Below are 17,218 nucleotides of genomic sequence, written 5' to 3' on the forward strand. Positions count from 1 at the left end.
ATTTTGAACACTCAATTTGCTTTGACATGAAAAGGACTTCTTAAAGATAAAGCAACTGTTTAGTTAGCTCTTAATGACTCTTGCTTTTCTGCAGGGTAGAATGTTTCTGTTTTGTGGCAAGAATTGCTCTGATGAATACAAGAAGAAATATAAAGTTGTGGCAATGTGTGACTACTGTAAACTGCAGAAAATTATAAAGGAGACTGTGCGATTCTCAGGGGTTGACAAGCCATTCTGTAGTGAAGGTAAAGACAAAGTTGGTTCATCCACAGTGCATGGGTTGTTATAATTCATGATGACTTGGGCAATTAAGCCACAATTAGTTTTCACATTCTTTTTTTTTTTTTTTTTTTTTTTGGGGCGGAGTCTCGCTCTGTCGCCCAGGCTGGAGTGCAGTGGCGCGATCTCAGCTCACTGCAAGCTCCGCCTCCCGGGTTCACGCCATTCTCCTGCCTCAGCCTCCCCAGTAGCTGGGACTGCAGGCGCCCACCATCTCGCCCGGCTAGTTTTTTGTATTTTTTAGTAGAGACGGGGTTTCACCGTGTAGGCCAGGATGGTCTCGATCTCCTGACCTCGTGATCCACCCGTCTCGGCCTCCCAAAGTGCTGGGATTACAGGCTTGAGCCACCGCGCCCGGCCTTTCACATTCTTTTTGTCTTATGAGGTATAATTAGAAGTATTTTGGAGGCCTGGCACGGTGGCTCACGCCTGTAATCCCAGCACTTCAGGAGGCTGGGGCGGGTGGATCACTTGAGGTTGGGAGTTCAAGACCAGCCTGACCAACATGGTGAAACCCCATCTCTATTAAAAAACCCCATCTCTATGCAAAATTAGCCAGGCATGGTGGTGCACGCCTGTAATCCTAGCTACTTCGCAGCCTGAGGCAGGAGAATTGCTTGAACCTCGGAGGCAGAGGTTGCAGTGAGCCGGTATCACGCCATTGCACTCTAGCTTGGGCAACAAGAGTGAAACACTGTCTCAAAAAAAAAAGTTTTTTTGAATTGTGTTTACAGTTAATTCACTTTAAAGTCAATCTTTTTATTTATTATTTTTATTTATTTATTTTTTGAGACAAGGTCTTGCCCTGTCACTCAGGCTGGAGTGTGGTGGCATGATCTTGGCTTACTGCTATCTCTGCCTCCCTGGTTTAAGGGATCCTCCCACTTCAGCCTCCCAAGTAGCTGAAGCTACAAGAGCATGCCACCATGCCTGGCTAATTTTTTTTATTTTTTGTAAAGACGGGGTTTCACCACGTTGTCCAGACTGGTCTTGAATTCCTGAGCTCAGGTGATACTCCCGCCTCGGCCTCCCAAAGTGCTAGGATTACAGGCTTGAGCGACTGTGCATGGACGAAAGTCAGTCTTTTTAAATGTTGCAATAATTGCAATAAAAAACTGTAAAAATGATTAGATCAGTGGTATTAATAAAGAAAATCTCTTCATAAGTTTAGCTATGACGTCAGAGATCTTTTTGTTCTTGCACTCATTTGTAAAGAAGAGCTTAAATAGTTGCTGCTTCTTGGCTTAAAAAACTTTTATACCTCTGATGTTTCTGAATATAAACGGCCTAATATTTAGAGTATATTTAAAAGGTGGGGGCCACGCGCAGTGGCTCACGCCTATAATCCCAGCATTTTGGGAGGCTGAGGTGAGCCAGATCACCTGAGGTCAGGAGTTCTAGAACAGCCTGGCCAACATGGCGAAACGCTGTCTTTACTAAAATATAAAAATTAGCTGGGCGTAGTGGCAGGCGCCTGTAATCCCAGCTACTCTACTCGGGAGGCTGAGGCAGGAGAATCACTTGAACCCGGGAGGCGGAGGTTGCAGTGAGCTGAGATCATGCCACTGCCCTCCAGCCTGGGCAAAATGAGTGAGACTCTGTCTCAAAAAAATAAAATAAAATGAAATAAAAGGTGGTATAAGTTTGGTTTGTGAGTATAGAGACTGTCCTGTAATCTAGAGGCAAATAATTGTGTAAGTATTAGAAATTTTCTTAAAGTTTTATATCTGAGACCACAGAAACTTCTTATACCTTCTCAGTTAATGTAAATTTGATCTTTCTTCCTTTCATCCCTCTGATCCTCAGTTTGCAAATTCCTATCTGCCCGTGACTTTGGAGAACGATGGGGAAACTACTGTAAGATGTGCAGCTATTGTTCACAGACATCCCCAAATTTGGTAGAAAACCGATTGGAGGGCAAGTTAGAAGAGTTTTGTTGTGAAGATTGTATGTCCAAATTTACGGTTCTGTTTTATCAGGTAAAGGTGATAATATACTTTTTTTGGCTTTCTGAAATCAGTGCAAATTGTTTTCTATTTAAAGTATATTCAAATTATGTCAAGAAAAATTTGGTGTTTAGCACTGGATAAAATAAGTTATGGACTATAACAAAAATTCAGTTGAATATAAACATGAAATCTTTGGGATAAAAAGTATAGGATTTCTGCAGACTTTGTTGTTGATTGGATATGTTCCTTTTATGTTTGCCTTCTTATAAGGCACATTGCCCTTATTGACTTCTTTCAGGTTAGAACTTCACATAATGTTGCCTCAAGTGGCTCTCTCATTCAGGTTACTGTGAGGAATTTGAAGTCAGACCTTGTCTCACTTCATAGGTCAAAGGACAATAGCTGGCAACCATTCCTACCTCATTTTAAAAAAGATTAACTTTTTGAAAGGCTAACAATGGTAGCTGCAGTTAATTGAACCACTAATACATGTCTGGTGCTCCGTAAGTGTCATTTCATTTAATCCTACCATAGTCCCAAGAGCTAAGTATATTATTGCCATTTTATAAATAAGAAAAAGGAAAGAGGTCCAGGGAAGTTAAGTAATACGCTCTTGAGGAAGCTGGTAGGGGACAGGAAGACAGCATCTATAACACTCTGGTGACATCACTGTTTGCTTGTCTACCTCACCCCCAAAATAGAATTTTATTGTTGGGGGAGGGTAATCTATTTTTCATGATTATATAATTAGGGCCAATCACAGTGCTTAAGACAAAGGATGTCTAATTAAATATTTGCTGAATGAATCAAAACCTTTATGACTCCAAAGCCCATATTGTATCAACTGCTGTAAGCTGCTGCTTAATTTCTTAAAAGTTGAACCTATCTTTATTTTTTTTTTACTTATTTTTCATTTGTATCTTTTATTCCCCCACCTCACGCTGCCCACCCCTCACCCCACTGCCAGACAGAACCTTATTCTGTTGCTCAGGGTGGTGTGCAGTGGTGTGATCAGTGGGTGATGTTGGCTCCCTGTAGCCTCCGCCTCCTGGGTTCAAGCGATTCTCCTGCCTCGGGCTCCTGAGTAACCAGGAAAGGTGCGCACCACCACACCCAGTTATGAACCTGTCTTTAGACTCCCTTATTGGTAATTTTGAAAACAAGAGCATTTTTTCGTTTTGTTTTGTTTTGTTGAGACAGAATCTTGCTCTGTCGCCCAGGATGGAGTGCAGTGATGCGATCTTGGCTCACTGCAACCTCTGCCTCCCGGGTTCAAGCAATTCTCCTGCTTCAGCCTTCTGAGTAGCTGGGATTACAGGCGTGTGCCACCATGCCCAGCTAATTTTTGTATTTTTAGTAGAGACGGGGTTTCATCATGTTGGTCAGGCTGGTCTTGAACTCCTGACTTTGTGATCCGCCTGCCTCGGCCTCCCAAAATGCTGGGATTACAGGTGTGAGCTGCCGTGCCTGGCCACAATTTTTATATTATCTTGATTTAGGGCATCTATATAAAACAAAAAATTAAATAAAATCAGTATTTTAAGGTAAGAACCTTACATTTTGTAGTCTCAACTGACTCATATATCCTGTGTTCATAGTGCCTCTTTTTATGATTAATGTTATCTTATCATTATTTTATAGTTTTAAGCCTATCTTGTCCAACGTTTCTTTCTCAGATGGCCAAGTGTGATGGTTGTAAACGACAGGGTAAACTAAATGAGTCCATAAAGTGGCGAGGCAACATTAAACATTTCTGTAATCTATTTTGTGTCTTGGAGTTTTGTCATCAGCAAATTATGAATGACTCTCTTCCACAAAATAAAGGTAAAATTAAACTTAGCTAATGGGATTTTTATGTCAGTGCTAGGACACTATCAGCACACACAGTTATAAATAATATAATAAAAACAAAATTTCATTGGATTCAAATAGCCTGAATTTCCTTAAATTTTTCTTTAAGAAGTCTTTAAGATTTCCCCTTGAGGGAAAAGTAATTCTAATACTTTTTGCTCTGATGGTCAAGCACACCAAAAGGCCAATAATGTATCTGCACTAATTTTTATAGGAAACTTGTATTTGATTGCTTTTGATTGAATGTATGTGTACATAAATAACTTAAACTAAGGATATATACTGTTTAGTTAATAAACCAGAAATAAAAATAGAAAATCAGGGCAAACAAAGGGAGAGTATAGTTAATATAGTTGCTGTGACTAGTGTAAAATTTGATTCAGAGCTTGCTTATAGGCAAGGAGAAAAGAATAACACATTAATTATCTCAGAAAATATAAAATAGACGGGTTCTACTTGGGTAGCAAAGTTGATCCTGGCTAAGAATAAAATAATTTTGCAAGTAGGACAGCTAATGTGGTCAGAATATCCAGGTGAGTAGATAGATCCATGGTGTATTCATAAAGTAGCTCTCCTAAATATTTCTTTCTCAGTATTAGATTAAAAACATTTGGTAGCCGGGCGCGGTAGCTTGCACCTGTAATCCCAGCACTTTGGAAGGCTGAGACGGGCAAATTACTTGCGGCAAGGAGTTCAAGACCAGACTGGTAATCATGGTGAAACCCCATCTCTATTAAAAATGCAAAAATTAGCCAGGTGTGGTGGTGTGTGCCTGTAATCTCAGCTACTCAGGAGGCTGAGGCATGAGAACCCGAGAGACGGAGGTTACAGTGAGCCGAGATCACACCATGGCACTCCAGCCTGGGCAACAGAACGATATACTCCCTCTCAGAAGAAAAAGAGCCGCTTGGTATTATGTCCTCTGATCAAAGCCTGGAGTGCTACCTAATTGACAGAGCTTTGGCTCCTTGCAGTCTGGCCATTGCCTACCTTTGCAGCCTTATTAATGATTTACCTTAATCATAAATGCCTTGTGCTAATCTTTTGTGTTAGCCCTCCGTTCCCCAGAACCAGTCAAGTTGGTAATAGAATATTCATTTTATAATATGGGTTAAGAAAACCAGTGTTATGGGGTTGGACAGCTCCCTCATTAACTTATTTATAAAAATTGTCATGTTAAGTTTTTGTTTGATGCACGCTTAGGTCTAGGAGTTTTAATAGTTACTAATAGAACAGCCCAGTGAATCCTGAAGCTAATATTTGTCTTTTTTGTTGTTGTTGTTGAGAGTAGGTTTTGCTATGTTGCCCAGGTTGGTCTTGAACTCCTGATCTCAAGTGATCCTCCTGTTTCAGCCTCCCAAGTAGCTGGGATTACAGGCTGGTGCCACTGTATCCAGCACCTGTATTTCTACCTGTTAAATGTCATTTGAGGTTTATAATTTTATAGAATTAGACTCTCTTTAAGTCCTAATGAACACTAATCTGACCAGAGTCACCCAACCTAACATTATACAGAATCAGATATTTGTATTGCTTCTTGAAAACCTAGTTACTAAACAGGGTTTTGTGTGTGAGTATGAGTGTGTATGAGAGAGAGACCCTTTTGCTTATTCCAGGTCTTAACTTTTTATTTTAATCAGTAAATATTTCTAAAGCGAAAACTGCTGTGATGGAGCTCCCTTCTGCAAGGACAGATACAACACCAGTTATAACCAGTGTGGTGTCATTGGCAAAAATACCTGCTGCCTTATCTACAGGGAACACTAACAGTGTTTTAAAAGGTATGACTTGATATAATGACATTTGGCTAAGCCATAGAAGTGAGTGTTGTCTAGCCTAAGTAGTTCTCTTTTTTTGAGACAGAGTTTCACTCTTGTTGCCCAGGCTGAAGTGCAATAGCGCGATCTCAACTCACTGCACCCTCTGCCTCCTGGGCTCAAGCAGTTCTCCTGCTTCAGCCTCCCGAGGAGCTGGGATTACAGGCACCTGCCACCACGCCCAGCTATTTTGGTATTTTTAGTAGAGACGGGATTTCACCATGTTGGCCAGGCTGATCTCAAACTCCTGACCTCAGGTGGTCCACCTGCCTCGGCCTCCCAAAGTGCTGGGATTACAGGTGTGAGCTACTGGCCAGTAGTTCTTACTGGTAATACCTTTCTTCATGTGATGTAGGGGAACATACACCCCCTCCCGCCGCCCCCCCACCCCCGCCTCAGGGGAGTGGGTAGCAAGCAAGGTGGTGTGGATGGGAAAGGAAGTGTCTTTATTTTTGTTTTTTCAATTTTTAATTTTTTTTTTTGAGATGGAGTCTCACTCTGTCACCCAGGCTGGAGTGCAATGGCGCTATCTGGGCTCACTGCAACCTCCACCTCCCAGGTTCAAGCAATTCTTCTGTCTCAGCCTCTTGAGTAACTGGGTTTACAAGTGCCTGCCACCACACCCAGATAATTTTATATTTTGGTAGAGACGGGGTTTCACCATATTGGCCAGGCTGGTCTGGAGCTCCTGGCCTCCCGCCTTGGCCTCCCAAAGTGCTGGGATTACAGGCCACCACACTGGGCTAATTTTTTTTCTTTTTTTTTTAATCAGGCAGGCTCTTGAGCCATAGAAGGTTCAGAGACACTCCCCAGGAAATGATATTTTTTTAGGAGCCCAAATTATTTTAATATTCCTATTCCTTTACTGCCAGAGATTCTAATACAGTTGGATAGGGTTGCGGCCCATGAATCCTTACCAATATTAAGCACCCTGGGTGATACTGATGCAGTTTCCTTGTACCATTTTTCTGAGAAATTCTGGTTTAGACTCTAGCCCAGCTTAATGGGAGGAAAGTAACTTCTCAGTTTCAGTGTTTACTTCTGTATATTCTCAGATAATAATGTTTATTTTAATTTACAACAGGTGCAGTTTCTAAAGAGGCAGCAAAGATCATTCAAGATGTGAGTTTGATTGTTAATACTTTTCTTGATAATGCCACTTGGGCTTATTTTCACTTTGGATATAGCATTCTAATATATCTGAATACTTTTCTTTTTGCTGGAAGAGGGTCTTAGTCATTAATCTGAGTCTTGGGCACAACTAACAGTAAAGTGACTGGCATAGGCTTTTGACCATATTTCAGCAGCAATTACTGTTTTTGAAGATGATGTAAACGTGGATTGCTGTTCATAGTGGCAAGCTTAGTCTTTAAAAAAGTGGAGTGATATATTGTGTGCTTTTGTTTTGAATCTTACAGTTTAATCTTAGATCATTAGTAAGAATGCATTCTTGATTTATTTTATTATTTATATTCAGGTTCTATAATTTATTTAAATTCTTGTTAATTCCACCTGGTTGGAAATAACAAAACTACATTATTTTTCTCTTTTACTATATTCAAGTATTTTCCTTTTAAGTTTCGAAAGTTCAGTGTAGTCCTGTTTTATGCAACTTTGAATTATGTGAGACTGAAAATAGTGCAAAATAAAAATACATTTAGACTTTCACTTTATGTCTCAAATTTGAAATATTGTGAGACTTCTTAAAATTAAAAAAAATGTTCAAGAAATGCATACTTTCAAGTCTGGCAGGCTGACTGCAAATTATGGCATTGTTGCCTTGTATCAGCATCACTTTAGCAGGAAAACAAAATTCCCATCATTCTTTATTAGTATCACATGATACTGTATCAGTTCTTGGGTTAATGTTTCTGATGACTGTTATGCCTTTTTTTTTTTCTTTTGAGACAGGGTCTTGCTCTGTTGCCCAGGCTGGAGTGCAGTGGCATGATCATAGCTCACTGCAACTTTGAAATCCTGGGCTCAAGCAATCCCCTACCTCAGCCTCCTGAGGAGCTAGAACCACAGGTGTCTGCCACCACGCTCAGCTTATTTTGTTTTTTTCTTTTGTTGAGATAGGGTCTCAGTCTTGCTATGTTGCCCAGGCTAGTCTCAAACTCCTGGCCTCAAGTGATCCTCCCACCTCAACCTCGAAGCTGTTGTGATTACAGGCATGAGCCGATGGCGCCCAGCTTGTGCTGCTGTCTTAACATTTGCTCTTGATATAATTAAAACTCTTTTTCATATCATAGAACAATGCCATTTAAGTGTTATATTAAGTGGTGGTGCTAGTGCTAAAAAATGTGCTCCAAATTTAATAACTTTAGAATGAAAGTTAGATGTGATAAAAAAAATCTATGAAGATGACCAAACCACTGCTGTGATATCTCATGCTATTAATTTAGGAGAGTGTACCCTGCAGAATATTAGCGGTAGTGCTCAAAAAACCGAAAGTAGTATTAAAGCAGGTATGCCTCTTAGTTCATAAAAATTATAACCAGGCATTGATAATGGAATAAATGGAAAAAAGTTCTGGTAACACAAGTTGCAAGATCAATGCTGCCATAACGCACCCCTGAGGGCAATCTGTCATCTATGCTAAGGCATGAGTATTCTGATTTTGATTTGAAAAGAGGTGACAGTGAGACAAAAGGTTTACTACAAGTCATGGCTGGCTCTCCAATTTTAAAGCTCACCAAGGTTTTAGGAATATAAAAATGAGCCGGCAAGCTGTATCTGCTAACTCCAAAGCTATCAAAACATTTCAGCCTTACCATAATTTAAAGAGGCTTTAACTTGGAAGACAACATAACACCTGCTAATAAGGAATCTGTGCAAGTAGAACAGAAGGTAGATTTGCATAGAGTTCCTGAAGAGGATATTGAATATTTGCTTGGGTTGTCCCCCGTGGATTAATAGAGGAAGTCTTGCTAGAATTAGAAAAACAAAAGCAGCTGGAAGAAGGTCCTAGCAGTCAAGCCGGGCCTTGGGCACAACTGACAGTAAAGTGACTGCCATAGGCTTTTGACCATATTTCAGCAGCAATTACTATTTTTGAAGGTGAGCTAAATGTGGATTGCTGTTCGTGGTGGCAAATCTAAAGATGAAAAATGTGTCTGCATACCAAGAAATCCTCAGTGAAAAAAAAAGAGAAAGAAAAACTCTTAAACTACATTAGATTCATTCTTTAGCAAAAGTCTTCCAAGGAATCAGACCAGCCTTCACTGAAATGTGGAGAGATAGCTTGTCCTAATTTAGTGTCTCGTAACCCTCTCATTATTTGTGTTGTTGGAAGATGATAGTAATTTCTCCTTAATTATTTTCAAGCAGCATACTACATTAGATAATGAACTGTCATTAAGTTAACTTGGTATTTATTTGAATATTCCGTATTGTGCAATAAATTATATATATATATATTTTTTGAGACAGAGTCTCACTCTGTCGCCCGGGCTGGAGTGCAGTGGCTGGATGTCAGCTCACTGCAAGCTCCGCCTCCCGGGTTTATGCCATTCTCCTGCCTCAGCCTCCTGAGTACCTGGGACTACAGGCGCCCGCCACCTCGCCCGGCTAGTTTTTTTTTTTTTTTATTTTTCAGTAGAGACAGGGTTTCACCATGTTAGCCAGGATGGTCTCGATCTCCTGAGCTCATGATCCGCCCGTCTCGGCCTCCCAAAGTGCTGGGATTACAGGCTTGAGCCACCATGCCCAACCTAAATTATATTTTAAAATTACATAATAAATCACTGTGTTGTACATTAATTATTAACCACACAATTGTATAATCAAGATATTAATGTATTATTATATATTAGTATTAACATGTATTCATAAAAACGTTCTATATTAATTATAGATTTACGTACTCTGAGAATGCTTCTTTCCTCTATATATATGAGATAATTAGTCTTGAATTATGTTAGTTTTGAATTATTCAGTTTTTTAGGAACCTAGACCTCATATTTCATGTAGCTGCCCTATATATGTTTTCCCTATGTGGAGTATTTCTTTTTTTTTTTTTTTTTTTGAGACGGAGTCTCGCTGTGTCGCCCAGGCTGGAGTGCAGTGGCCGGATCGCAGCTCACTGCAAGCTCCGCCTCCCAGGTTTATGCCATTCTCCTGCCTCAGCCTCCCGAGTAGCTGGGACTACAGGCGCCCGCCACCTCGCCCGGCTAGTTTTTTGTATTTTTTTTAGTAGAGACGGGTTTTCACCGTGTTAGCCAGGATGGTCTCGATCTCCTGACCTCGTGATCCGCCCGTCTCGGCCTCCCAAAGTGCTGGGATTACAGGCTTGAGCCACCGCGCCCGGCCACCTTTTTGCCCGGCCACCTTTTTTTTTTTTTGAGACGGAGTCTCACTCTGTCCCCCAGGCTGGAATGCTGTGACCCGATCTCAGCTCACTGCAAGCTCCACCTCCTGGATTCACGCCATTCTCCTGCCTCAGCCTCTCGAGTAGCTGGGACTACAGGCGCCCGCCACCACGCCCAGCTAATTTTTTGTATTTGTAGTAGAGACAGGATTTCACTGTGTTAGCCAGGATGGTCTCGATCACCTGACCTCGTGATCCACCTGCCTCAGCCTCCCAAAGTGCTGGGATTACAGGCGTGAGCCACTGTAACCAGCCCCTATGTAGAGTATTTCTATAATTCACCAGTCATTTAAACTATGTTACAGAATAGTTTTGATTAATATTTTCACTTTAGTCTATAAAAAGCGTAATAATAAATAATGTAGTGCTCTTACAACATGAAAAAAAAGAAACAAACCTGACAGTTTTAGAATCTGTTCTTGGTTTCTCTGAGAACTTTGTTGTGGATCTCCCTCAAGTTACGTAAATGGTTTTAAATTTTTGGGAAAGGTGAAGAATACAGAAACTACAAAGAGGAAAATCTGTAAAACTCAGCAAACTTTTCCTTTAAAAGTCTAGATAGTAAATATTTTAGACTTTGCAGGCTCTATGGTTGCAACTGTAGACTCTGTCACCTCTGCCATTGTAGTGCAGAAGCTGCCATAAATAATACATGAAAGAGTGAGCGTGGCTATGTTGCAGTAAAATTTTATTTACAAAAACAGATGATGGGCTGGATGTGGTGCACAGGCCATAGTTTGCCAACCCCTGCTCTATGATATTCCCACCATCCAGAATTAACCATTGTTAGATTTGGTTTATTTGCTCAGTTTCTTTCCCCTACCTTTTTCTTCTTTTTTAAAAAATTAATCACTGCTACCAGTTCGTCTCCCTTTTACATCCCTGGAAGCAACTACTATTATGAGTTTAGTGTGTGTGCTTTTAGACGATCTAGTAATCTTTCATATTTACAGATCCATGGAAAATATTTAATATTTGTTTTAAAAAATATCTATCCACGTTGATACTGAGTAGGTTTGGTACATTCCTGTTGATTATAGTAATATTTTGCCTGTAGGTACCACATTTTATTTATCCGTTGCCCTATTGATGAACATTAGATCGTTTCCAGGTTTTCGCTATTAAAAAATCTTTGCAGCTAGGCACGGTGGCTCATGTCTGTAATCCCAGCATTTTGGGAGGCCAAGGTGGGTAGATAGATCTCTTGAGCTCAGGAGTTTGAGACCAGCCTGGACAACGTGGCAAAACCCCATCTCTACTGAAAATACAAAAAATTAGCGAGGTGGTGGCAAGTGCATCTAGTCCCAGCTACTTGTGAGGCTGAGATGGGAGAATCACCTGAATCTAGGAGTTCAAGGCTGTAGTGAGCCTTGATTGCACCACTGCACTCCAGCTTGGGTGACAGAGTGAGACCCTGTCTCAGAAAAAAAAAAGAAAAAGAAAAAAAAAAATCTCTGGGGCCAAGTGTGGTGGCTCATGCCTGTAATCCCAGCACTTTGGGAGGCCAAGGGTCACTTGAGTCCAGGAGTTTGAGACCAGCCTGGGCAACATGATGAAACCTCATCTCTATAAAAAATACCAAAAAATTAGCTGGGTATGGTGGTGCATTCCTGTAGTCCCAGCTACTCAGGAGGCTGAGGTGGGAGGGTTGCTTGAGCCTAGGAGGTAGGTCAAAGCTGCGGTGAGCTGAGATCACACCACTACACTCCAGCCTGGGTGACAGAGTAAGACCCCGTCTCTAAATAAATAAATAAATAAATAAATAAAAATATCTGCTACAGTGAATATCCTTGTATATATCTCCTTCTGTGTATGTAGATGTGTAGAAATGGAAGAGTGGAATTGTTAGGTCAAAGAGCATTTTCATTTTTAGGGCTGTTCCAACTTTTATCCCTACCAACAGTTATGACTGTACCCATATATTACAGCCTCACCATCATTTAATGTTGTCAGATTTAAACTTTTTTTTGCCAATCTGTTTGGTGGTATCTTATTGTTGTCTTATTTTGTGTGTCACTGATTACCAGTAGGTTTGCTTATATTTCTGTTTTTTGGTCATTTGAATTTTCTTTAATTTCCTGCTTTTAATTTTTCCCCATTTTTGTGTTGAATTATCTTTTTCTTAATGATTTTTAGGTGGTCTCTCTAATCTGGATTTTCCCCCTTTTCAACTAATTATTTTCATCAACACAAAAATATACAGTCCTGCATCTTATCTGAGAATAATCCTTTTTTAACACCATGGCCCTCCAGCAACTATCCCTTTTCTTTGCTCTCTTTGTGGAAAAACTCCTCTAAAGGTAGCCTGTTTTTGCCGCCTCTGCCTCCTTATCTGTTATCTCTCCTTAGGTCATTCCAGTCAGGCTTTTGTCTGCACCATTGCATTGAAACTGTTCTTGTCAATATGCTCTCAGTCTTTATTTTGCCAAATCTGGTAGTCAATTTACTGTATTTAACAGTTACTGTCTTCCTTTTTTGAAATACTTTCTTCATTCAACTTCCAGGACATCATACTTGGCCCTTTTCTCAGTCTACATTACTTTTAGTGAACTCATGCAGTCCTGTGGTTTTATTGATCGATTGATTGATTTAGACAGGGTCTTGAGTGCAGTAGCATGATCTCAACTCACTGCAACCTCCACCTTCTGGGATTGAGACCCTCCCACCTCAGCCTTCTGGTAGTTGGGACCACAGCGGCATGCCACCATGCCTGGTTAACTTTTGTACATTTTTAGTAGAGATGAGGTCTCGCTATGTTGCCCAGGCTGGTCTCAAACTTCTGGACTCAAGCCATCCTCCCACCTCAGCCTCCCAAAGTGCTAGGATACAGATGTGAGCCATTTCTCTTGGCCCAGTCCTGTGGTTTTAAATACCACCTAGATGGTGGTTGATTCCTTCTAGATGTATTTAGATTTATTTCTCTTACCCTGACCTTTGAGCTCCAGATTCATGTATCCAGCTGCCGACTTGACATTTACACTTAGATGATTAACAACCATCTCAAATAGTATATCTAAAACAGAACCCTTTTATCCCCCCAGACTTCTCTTCAGTGATCCCTACTTCTTACCACCTCCATTACCACCTCTTTAGTCTGAGCATCATCATTCTTTTGGATTATTGCAGTGACCTCTCTGTCTTCCTGCTTCCATTTTTGTCCTTTGCAGTTTTTTCTCTACACTGTTACCAGAATGGTCTTTTAAAAACCCAAATCAGATCATGTCATTCCTCTGCTCAAAAACCTTCAGTGAAATTCTGAAAAGAATAAAGAAGGCAAAGAGCTAGTTTCCACATATTGAAATTACGGGAAAACTACAGATATAAAGCTACGTAGTTAAAACAGTTGGTACTGGTGCATGAACAGACAGACAACCCAGTAGAAGGGAAATCCAGAAATAGGCCCAAACATTTTTTTTTTTTTTTGAGACAGAGTCTCGCCCTGTCGCCCAGACTGGAGTGCAGTCGTGCGATCTCGGCTCACTTCAACCTCCGCCTCCCAGGTTCAAGCAATTCTCTGCCTCAGCCTCCCTAGTAGCTGGGATTACAGGTGCGCGCCACCATGCCTGGCTAATTTTTGTATTTTTAGTAGAGACAGGGTTTCACCATCTTTGCCACGCTAGTCTTGAACTCCTGACCTCGTAATTCACCCACCTCGGCCTCCCAAAGTGCTGGGATTACAGGCATGAGCCACAGCACCTGGCCCAAACATATATTTAATATATGGGAATTTAGTAATGATAGAGGTGACATTTCAGATCAATAGGAAAAATATGGATTATTTAATAAATAATGCTGTGACAACTGAGTAGACACATGGAAGAAAATTTAGATTTGTATCACAAAAAAATAAAGTTCAGATGGAGAAATACCTAAGAAATTGTAAGTATGTAGTCAGAAAAATATAGGAAAAAATTTTAACAGTGTAGAAGTCTTTCTAAATATGTCACAAAACCCAGAAGCCATAAAAGAATCAATGGGGAAATTCAACCATATTTCAAAATCAAAAGACAAATGACAAAATGAAAAGGTTACATACAACTCATGTTGTAAAAATCTAGTTTTTTTAAATAGTAAAGAGCTTCTATGGGCCGGGTGCGGTGGCTCATGCCTGTAATCCCAACACTTTGGGAGGCCGAGGTGGGCAAATCTCCTAAGGGCAGGAGTTCAAGACCAGCCTGGCCAACATGGCGAAACCCTGTCTCTTCTAAAAATACAAAAATTAGTTGGGTGTGTTGGCACATGCCTGTAATCCCAGCTACTCAGGTGGCTAAGGCACGGGTAATTGCTTGATCCCGGGATGCGGAGGTTGCAGTGAGCTGAGATCACGCCACTGCACTTGCGTCTGGGTGACAGAGCAAGACTGTCTCAAAAAACAAAAACAAAAACAAAAAATCCCCAAGGAGCTTCTGTGAATCATTTTAAATGCAGGTAGGAAAATGGGCAAAAGTAACATATGCAAAGATACTTAACTTCAAAACGAGAGAAATGCTGGTTAGAACTATGGTTTAATCAGATTGGCAAAGAAAAATGATGGGTAACACTGCTAAGGTATTCTTATTGCCAATAGGAGTGTAAATTGATAAAAGTGCTGCAGAGGGCAATTTAGTAGAACCTATTAAAATTTTAACTACCATTTACCCAGGAACTCCATTTTTAGGAATTTATCTTTCAGATACATTTTGTACATTTCTGAAATGAAGCATGTACAAGGATTTTAATCATAGCATTGTTTGTAGTAGCAGAAGCTTAAAAACAACCTAATTATTTCACTAGTGGTCAGGGCCATGGTGTATTCACTCTTGAGTTATTGTGTGAATTAGAAAAAAATAGCTCTACGTGGGCAGGGTCTGAAATGTACCCTTTTTGAATTTCACACCTATTTATATGGCCTGGCACGTGGAGTTGCTGTGCAGGCATACATAGTGGCCTTGTTGAGGCTGTAGTTAAAACTGAACAAGGTATATATCCCTAACAATGGAATATTACACAGTTGTTAAAAAAGAATGTGGCAGCTCAGTATATGCATACATAGAGCAATCTCAAATATCGTAAGTGAAAAAAGACACAAGATTGTGTAACATGGTGCCATTTGTGCTACACACACACACACTTATATATATGTGTAGACTGTCCCTGGAAGACAACTAATAAATGGGTAATAGTGGTTGCCTCTAAGGATAATTGAATCACTAGGGGAGAATTTTAAAAGGGAAAATTATTTTTTCATTGTGTATTATTTGAATCTTTGAATTTTTTGGCACATCTGTTAAACATGCATAGAATTTTTTTTGAAAAGATAAGGGAAAATGATAATGAATATGAATTGAGAGTTCACAGAAGAGGGACTACAAATAATGCTTACATGTGAAAAATACCTAACTACACTAAAGTAAAATAATTTTTCACTTATTGAGAAATAACAAAATGTTTGGTAATACTGTATTGACTAGGATACTGGGAAAGGCCCACATCTGTTGAGAATGGTCACATAATTTGATATAAGGTCTATGGAGAGCAATGTGGCAGTACCATCAGAATTAACATTGTGTATTTGGGACCCACCAACAACACTTCTAAGACTTTATTCTGTAGATAAACTAGCACATGTAGAATTAATTTAGGTCTAAACATACTCATTGTAGCATTGTTTATAACAGTAAAAGATCTGTAACATCCTAGATATGTTCATCAGGGATTCTTCAGATTACTTTTGGTACATTTAATAATGGAATACTATGCAAGCTGTTATTAGGCAGCTTTATACAATGTTGTGTAAATGGACCTCCAAGATAGTTTGCTAAGTGACAAGAGCAAGGTTCTGAATCTTGATAATAATAGGCTACACTTTGTAGTCAGAAGCAATTTTGTTTGATTACATAGACCATCTCTAGAAGGATATATAGTAGTACCGCTTATCTGTGGCTTGAAAATATTAAATGGAAAATTCCGGAAATAAACAGTTCATAAGTTTTAAATTGTGTGCCATTCTGAGTAGCACGATGAAATATCATGCCATTCTACCTGGGATGTAAATCATCTCTTTGTCTAGCATATCCACACTGTGTATACTACCCATCACTAGTCAGTAGCCATCTCAGTTATCAGGTCACAAGAAGGATGAGTACAGCACATTAAGATATTTTGAGAGAGAGTACATTCATGTAACTTTTATTACAGTATATATTATAATTATATTATATATATTATAATTACAATATACATATTGTATGTGTATATACAACCCTGTATACATATTTCAGGCAACATAGTGGTTGCCTGAAACCATGGATCATACCAAACCCTATATACATATATATGTGTATATATATCACACTTAGCACTTATCACTACCTGGAATTATATATACACACACATACATATCTGTGTGTGTATATATGTATACATATACATATATTATGTATATGTGTATACATATACAGTATATACATATATACTATGCCTATATATGGATATATACATATATCCATAATATATCCACATATATCCATAATATATCCATATACATATATACACATATATACATATGTGTGTGTATATATATAGGGTTCGGTATGATCCATGGTTTCAGGCAACCACTGGGGGTCTTGGAACATATTCCCAGCAGATAAGGGGGAACAACTGTATAAGAAACTGGGAACAGTAGTTGTGTTCAAGGTTGAGTCTGGGTAGATGGCAGTCATTCATGTATATATTACTTTAATTGCAAAAACGAGAGTTATTTTTGCACCAACGCAGTACATCCATACCTTTTGAATTTTGCACTGAGTTCATGTATTACTTTTGTTTAAAGTAAATTTAAATATAATCTCCAATGGCTTCCCATCAAATTTAAAATACAATCCTAATTTTGTTTTTGACTGAGACCTTCCAGATCCTATACAATTTAGTTTCTGCCTACTTCTCCAAATGTATCATTCTCCCGTTGCTTACTG

The 17,218-nt window shown here is 39.6% G+C and overlaps 1 protein-coding gene across 6 annotated transcripts in view; it reads left to right on the forward strand.

Moving 5' to 3' along the window:
* The window catches only part of ZMYM6 (zinc finger MYM-type containing 6), a 45,725-nt gene that overhangs the window by 21,194 nt on the left and 7,313 nt on the right, over window positions 1-17,218 (forward strand). For all 6 annotated transcript variants that reach the window (XM_033227168.1, XM_033227171.1, XM_033227169.1 and 3 more), the window contains 5 exons: window positions 95-245; window positions 2,086-2,258; window positions 3,905-4,052; window positions 5,720-5,860; window positions 6,981-7,018. In XM_033227168.1, coding sequence (XP_033083059.1) covers window positions 95-245; window positions 2,086-2,258; window positions 3,905-4,052; window positions 5,720-5,860; window positions 6,981-7,018 — 651 coding nt within the window. The remainder of the gene's footprint in view (window positions 1-94; window positions 246-2,085; window positions 2,259-3,904; window positions 4,053-5,719; window positions 5,861-6,980; window positions 7,019-17,218) is intronic.

The sequence above is a fragment of the Trachypithecus francoisi genome, unplaced genomic scaffold (genome assembly GCF_009764315.1).
Source record: "Trachypithecus francoisi isolate TF-2019V2 unplaced genomic scaffold, Tfra_2.0 Lachesis_group12, whole genome shotgun sequence".
Classification (NCBI taxonomy): Eukaryota; Metazoa; Chordata; class Mammalia; order Primates; family Cercopithecidae; genus Trachypithecus; species Trachypithecus francoisi.